The sequence below is a fragment of the Varanus komodoensis genome, unplaced genomic scaffold (assembly GCF_004798865.1).
Source record: "Varanus komodoensis strain SLA01 unplaced genomic scaffold, ASM479886v1 scaffold7_3, whole genome shotgun sequence".
In the NCBI taxonomy this organism is placed as follows: Eukaryota; Metazoa; Chordata; class Lepidosauria; order Squamata; family Varanidae; genus Varanus; species Varanus komodoensis.
Genome location: NW_025336480.1, coordinates 14,914,001 through 14,921,367, shown reverse-complemented (window position 1 = coordinate 14,921,367; position 7,367 = coordinate 14,914,001). Strand labels below are relative to the sequence as shown.

Genomic DNA, 7,367 nt, shown 5'->3' with positions numbered 1-7,367 from the left:
TTAGAAGGCCAGATACTGAAGATGAAACTCAAATACTTTAGCCACCTCATCCTCTGCCGTCCCCTTCTTCTTTTGCCATCTATTGTTCCCAGCATCAGGCTCTTCTCCAGCGAGTCCTTCCTTCTCATTAGGTGGCCAAAGTATTTGAGTTTCATCTTCAGTATCTGGCCTTCTAAAGAGCAGTCAGGGTTGATCTCCTCTAGGATTGACTGATTTGATGGCCTTGCAGTCCAAGGGATTCGCAGGAGTCTCCTCCAGCACCACAATTCAAAGGCCTCAATTCTTCGGCGCTCAGCCTTCCTTATGATCCAACTTTCACAGCCATACATTGCAACTGGGAAAACCATAGCCTTGACTATACGCACTTTTGTTGGCAGGGTGATGTCTCTGCTTTTTAGTATGCTGTCCAGATTTGCCATAGCTTTCCTCCCAAGGAGCAAGCGTCTTTGAAATTCTTGGCTGCAGTCTCTGTCTGCGGTGATCTTGGAGCCCAGGAAAATAAAATCTGTCACTACCCCCATTTCTTCCCCATCTATTTGCCAGGAAGTGAGAGGGCCGGATGCCATAATCTTAGTTTTCTTAATGTTGACTTTCAAGCCAACTTTTGCGCTTTCCTCCTTCACCCGCATCAAGAGGCTCTTTAGTTCCTCTTCACTTTCTGCCATTAGAGTGGTATCATCTGAATATCTGAGGCTGTTGATATTTCTCCCAACTTGTGATTCATCTAGCCCTGCCTTGATGTGCTTTGCATATCAGTTAAATAAGCAGGGTGGCAGTATACAGCCGAAATCCTTTCTCAATTTTGAACCAATCAGTGGTTCCGTGTCCAGTTCTCACTGTTGCTTCTTGACCCGCATATAGGTTTCTCAAGAGACAAATAAGATGGTCTGGTACTCCCATCTCTTTAAGAACTTGCCACAATTTGTTGTGATCCGCACAATCAAAGGCTTAGTCAATGAAGCATAAGTAGATGTTTTTCTGGAACTCCGTAGCTTTCTCCATGATCCAGCGTATGTTGGCAATTTGATCTCTAGTTCCTCTGCCTCTTCGAAACCCTGCCTGTACTTCTGGTAGTTCTTGGTCCACACTAGCTTGTAGGATTTTGAGCATAACTTTGCTAGCATGTGAAATGAGTGCAATGGTGCAGTAGTTTGAACATTCTTTGGCATTGCCCTTCTTTGGGATCGGAATGTAAACTGACCTTTTCTAATCCTGCGGCCACTGTTGAGTTTTCCAAGTTTGCTGGCATATTGAGTGTAGCACTTTTACTGCATTGTCTTTTAAGATTTTGAATAGCTCAGCTGGAATACTGTCACCTCCACTAGCTTTGTTGTTGCTCAGACTTCCTAAGGCCCATTTGACTTCACATTCCAGGATGTCTGGTTCGAGGTCAGTGACCACTCTAGCTTCAATTTTAGATGTTGTTGTAAGCCACTTTGTGCATGGCTTCTGTTTTTGAATAAATGATCACACTAGTGCAGCTTTCCCCGGTCTGGTGCCTTCCAGACGTCTTGGACTGGAACTCCCATCATTCCCAGTCAGCAAGGCTTATGATGGGAGTTGAAGTTCAATTTGACTGCATGGCAAATTGGGGAAGGCCGCTTTAGTGACTTATAGGGTAAAACCAGAGTTCTTCCTCTGCACACATGCAAACAATCCATTCTATTCATTCTATGCACTTGTGGTCTAACAGGCAACAAAGAGGTCACTCCAGCCAAATGCCTTCCTTACTGTTACTTCACACATTTGTTTGAAATATCACCATGAGTTACTAAATTATGGATGTTAGCAGAGATACCCACACTTGCAAAAAGTTAAAAATGCATGTGATGCTATGTCCTGAACAATGCTCTGGTTTAAATAAAATATGGTATTGAGCATTCACTTGCGGATGTTTTGATGACAAAAGGCATGCTTTAAAGGGGTCTGAACTTGTTCTCTGAAACCTGTGTCCATGATGCTGTGAATGTATACACTCCCAGCCAATGAGAGGCCACACTGTGAGTGCTCTGTCATAGTGGCTCGATGATGCCAGCATTGGGGGCAAACGAGGAAGTGTCAGCATTATGTAGGAAAATGCCTGTAGACCTCCCAAGGAAGACAACTCCAAAAAGGGCACTCCTGACAGCAGCCTTGCTTGTGGGCCAAGGTAGGTGAAAAGGCACTCAGCTTCCTCCATGTAAGTGTATTTTTAACTACAGTACAAGTGAAATATCTTGCATTATACTCCCTCAATGCTCCCCAAGCTGTCTTGGCCGACAAAACCTATAAGGAGAATCCAGTGTGGACTCACAACCTCTCCAGCCCATATCAAGCTATCTGTGTGTGTTTCTCCCAGAGACTGGGGACATCTTCTACTGCTAGGCCACCCTTCAGATAGTTTACAGCCACATCTTTAAATTCTACCCATTGCTATAACATGCCAGTAGTGCATATGTCTGGCTGAAAATGGGCGGGAGCAGCTGGGGGTCTGGTGACTGAGGCTCTTCTCTTCTGCTGCCATGCACTGTGAGACTGATATTTATTTAATTTACCCTGCATCATATTGCACAGACTCTGGGCTGTTTACATTTTAAAAGTTCTCTTGCTTCACATGCATTCCCCAGTTGCATACAATTCCCCATGTCCCACTTTAATCTTCTTTGGCTTTAGGATACATTTTCTGCAATACAGATATATTTGCAAACATAGTGAAAGCTACACATCCAAAATGATATCCTTTTCCCATATCATCCCCCTCATGGGAGCCCCTCTTTCCTGAACATAAAAACTTCTTCCTCACTGAGCTCCCCACTCACCCATGCTATCCTTCGGCCCTAAATTGGAAACTGTCACATTAATGAAATAAAAATTAAATACTCCTAATACCATCTAGTGGCTAGTGATGTAAAAAAGTATTTAAAGAAATGCAGAGGCATGAGTCTTTCAAGATTATCATAAATTGAAGGTATGTGTGTCAATTTTTCTTTTCCTTTTTTAATCATCTAAGGAATGTAGGCTGTAATCTCATACATATTTTCTTGTGAGTAATTTCAATTGAACTGAGTTGATCTTGCTTCTGAGTAGACATATATAGGATTGATCCGTAGGTCACCAAAATAAAATTCATTTTCAAGTAGAGCTAGGCAATTGCCTAGTAAGCACAGCCTAAAGAGTTCATGTCACAAGAATGACATTTCCTGATGAATTTTGCCATCTGAGTGACTAGCTTCATGGCAGCGTAAGAAACAGAAATAGGTCAGGGATAAAGAGATCAGCAGTAAAGCTATTCTTTCAAAGGCGAGAGAATGTGAATGATTTTGGGGGGCAAATAATAGGCTATAATGTACTGCATTATAATTTGCTTTGCTGTCTTTCTCCCCAGCCTAATCAGAAATTTTGTTTCATGCATGCAAAAGAATCCTACAGGCATTTGCATTTGCAAAACTCTGGGAACTGCTGGAGTCAAAAGCATAAACCAAATGTATATTACATGGAAAAGAGTGCTAGTCTGATTTTATTTTCTCCAGATTTTTGTTGCTATTTGCATACCACAATATTCTGGCTGTTAATATCCTAGTGAGCATGGATTTAAATAAATTGACTTGTGACCAGTAGCTTTCAGCAGACTGTTCCCTGATTTGATTTGCAGAAACAGTTATACACTGTTAAACCAAGCGCATCTGCTGCTACCCACCCACTGACATTTAAAACTCAGTCCCACATGCTGTGTCCATTATGTGTGTTCGTGTTTGTGTGTGCATGTGCACACATGCACACAAGCATACGAATCTTTTCACAGAAATATATGCTACTAATGGATGACACCGCACATTATAGTTGATGCAAATAAATCAGCTTAGCTGATATACCACTTCATGTTTTTGTTTTCCAGCCTTGCTTCAGTGAACAGAAGAAGACTAGTAACCTTGAGGCCTATGTAAAATGGTTCAATAGACTCTGCTATCTTGTTGCAACAGAAATTTGCATGGTAAGTCAAATATATTCAGCCTTGCTATTCCACCGGCCTGATTGTGCCACTTTGAGGCCATTCAGTAATAAATTTGTCAGGGGATTTATTTCTCCTTGATTAACCACATTATTCAATTGTTAACTTTTTTAAAAAAACTTTAACTTTGTATGCCTTTCACAGATGCACTGTGTAAAAAAATAGGGTAAAGGCAGAAACAGGCTACTGATAGAGCAGTAATTTTGTTTATAATGCGTTTTGGTAATTGTAGCTCATGCTGGGATGAAATTCTAAGGGAAATGGAGATGGCTTGTTTCTGGTCAGTAAAAAGGAGAAACATGGGGAGTTGTGTTATACCATGTCAGACCTATGGGCCATCTCACTTGCCTACTCTGAATCCAGGGTTGGGGAATTCAGAGGGGATGAGACAAACAGGGGCAGAGATGGGGGTGGGGAAGAAAAGCTGGAATCCAGAGAAGGGGCAGAAAAATGTTGGAGGGAGGCCTAATCATGCCTGCCGTAGCAATTTGTGGCTGTACTGGGACACTTTTTCAAAATGTCAGACGGGCTCAAAATGTTGCCTGCCCGATCTACGCTGACTGGAAACAGTTCTCCAGAACTTGAAGCATGATTCTTCATCAGCCCTACCTGGGGTGAGAGTGGTGGAACCTCGGGCCTTCCACATGCAAAACATGTGCTTCATCACTGGTCATTGTCTCGGATTGTAATACTGTCACAACTGTTGCTTGCCCTTTGCAGTTACCCCACCCCTGTGGGATGGTGGGAGAGGCTCTGTGTGGGGAATGGGCCCCTCAGCGTGGCTGGAGGGGGTGTGTTAAGGCAGCCGCCTGAATGAGGGACACTACTGGACGTGCTTGGTGCCACCTGTGAACAGTCACACCAGGGGATCGTGCTGTGTGAAAGGACAGCCCCTCAAACTGGAGAGGGTGCTCTGCGAGTCAGAGGCGTGCCAAACCCTGAGAGCTGAAGGATCACACTGGCAAATGGCGCTCTTAGACAGGAAGTTGCCCCAGCCAAGTTGCCCACTGAAGGGGGACCCACTTCTGCAACCTCAGGCCAAAGCTGGTCGTCCTTTCTGGGTCTCCTCTGCCATTCAGCCTCTCACCCCCGAGTCCTAGTACTTGCACCAGCCTCAAAGGAGCCCGATTAGGTCCTGGTCCTGAATAGGTCCTGGAGGAGAAACTGACCTTCTGCCCTTTTCCCCTCGGACGTATGTGATCAGCTTGTGCTGCCAGCCCAGCCTTCAAGAAGCCAAGCCACATGACTGAGGCCTTTTATAGACCTTGCCCGAGTCTCATTCCTGAACTCTTGCAAAGCTAGGAGAACCTGAGCATTTACTCAGTTCACATTCTTGTTCACAACTAGCAATGGCATCGAACCTTGTGAGAACTGCCTAAAGACCTGCAGCACCCGGGAATCATCTCAGCCACCACATGCTCTGGCAACCCTTTAGGGTATTAATGGGCAGTTCCCTCATCTGGGCCATGCCGTCCTTTCACTTGCTGCAGGCACTGTTGTGGAAGTGGGGGTTCTCATGCCATACCGACTCCATGCCATACCGACTCCGACTACAGGAAGACGGCCCTCCACTTGTTGCATGGGAGTAATTCCAGTGTTGCACTCACCACTGTCGGGGCCAAAACTAGCTTTCAGATGATAGGTTCCACTAGAGAAATAGGTTTACTCAAAGAATTTCATTGTATTTAAGGTTAAGACAGATACAGCATTTTTACAGTAGTACAGATGGGTTAGGAAGCAGCTTCTACTCTGCATTTAGTTAAACATCTTTGTTTTTTAGGGTTGGCTGGGTTGAGTTGAGGGGGGTGCTTCTGCAAGTTTGCCACAGAGGTGAGCTGCAGACAGCACTGATTTGTTGGCATGTTTGATGTTGGCAAGAAACCACCCTGTCTCACCTTTCAAACAATTTTGCACTAAAAAATACAGTATCATTGTTTTTATTATCATGTAGTAAGGAACCAAAACTAAGCTTTCATATATTTCAAAAATTAAAAAACGTGAATGGCTCACCTGAAAAAACAAGGATGGGGCAAACCAGGGTTTTGATAAATGTGTTTATCATTTATGTGGTAAAACCAGGAGGAAACCAGGCTTGGGGATGCTGTCGGTTTTTATGTTATGTCTGGTTTCATCTTTAGCCTCTGAAATGCGTTTGGAGCTAAAGAACAGAAATGACAACTTCTTATGGTGTTGTTTTAAAATCTTTCTAATCCTAAGGGCCTTTTCTTCTGCTGCTCCCCATCTCTGGAGCTCCCTCCCTAGGGAAATTCGCCTGGTGCCATCTCTATTTTCCTTTCGGTGCCAGGTGAAGACATATCTTTTTAGAATTTTTTTTTAATGTTTAGCCTGTGCGCTGTGGCCCTTTTTAATGGTTTTTATAGATACTTAATTTATTTTGTCTTAATTGGTTTTTAATGTGTTTATACCCTGTTGGTATGTTGTACACTGTAAGCTGCCTAGGAAGGCCTCAGTAATTATAACTGGCCTATAAATATATGTAAATAAATAAATAAATAATCTTAAAGCCAGACAGAACTATTATTTTTAAAAAATCAACAGACTCTGAGGTGTAAAGAAACCCTACCTTTCTGAGCTTTGCTCTTGATTGGTTCTAATATTGCCTTATCCCAAATGCTAAATGAACTCATCTAGCCTTGAAAGTTCAGAATTACGTTCCGGAGGCTACCTGCCAAAAATTGAAGTGCCATTTGCACATCTTCTGGAGCAGCCTTTTTGAATTTGGTGTCTTCCAGATGTTTTAGACTTCAGTGTGTATCAGTTCCAGGCAACATTCCAGGAATTCCAGAAATGCTTGGAATTCTAGGCTAGAACATCTGGAGGGCACCAGGTTGGAGAAGGCTGTTTTGGAGCATCTGGAAAAATCCACTGTTTGGAACAGAATTGGCAGTGGGTATTAGCCAGTGAAATCTCTTTCACAGTTCAATCATTCCACAAAGAAAAGGCAGAGTATTGAGCAAATGTAAATGGATATATACAGCCAGTATCAAGATGGGTATATTTACTCTTCTCTCCTTAATACCAAGCCCAGAAAATGTTCCAGTCATTGGCAACAAGCCCAGGAAAAGTTACAGTCATTGTCATTTTATTGACAGCTAGTCAGGCATAATATTCTTGGGATTAATAGTTTTTAGAGTATAGATTTACGTGTTCATGTTGGGTCAGTGCTTGAAGACATTTTTAAAGGTATAATAGGTTTTTGGTCACTTTCTATATTAGGAGCTTTGATTCTGCAAGCTTGTCAGCAATGAGTGTCATTAATCAAACGGCTTCTGTGGAATTTTGTAGCTGTTTTGAGATCGACTGATTGAGTTGTAGAATTGGGCATCTCCAGTGTTGAGCTCTGACATTTCACACAGTT

The 7,367-nt window shown here is 42.9% G+C and overlaps 1 protein-coding gene across 1 annotated transcript in view; it reads left to right on the top strand.

The window, feature by feature from the left end:
• Positions 1 to 7,367, top strand: part of RASGEF1C (RasGEF domain family member 1C) — a 50,095-nt gene that overhangs the window by 20,864 nt on the left and 21,864 nt on the right. The window contains exon 6 of the mRNA XM_044454547.1: positions 3,875 to 3,970. Coding sequence (XP_044310482.1) covers positions 3,875 to 3,970 — 96 coding nt within the window. The remainder of the gene's footprint in view (positions 1 to 3,874; positions 3,971 to 7,367) is intronic.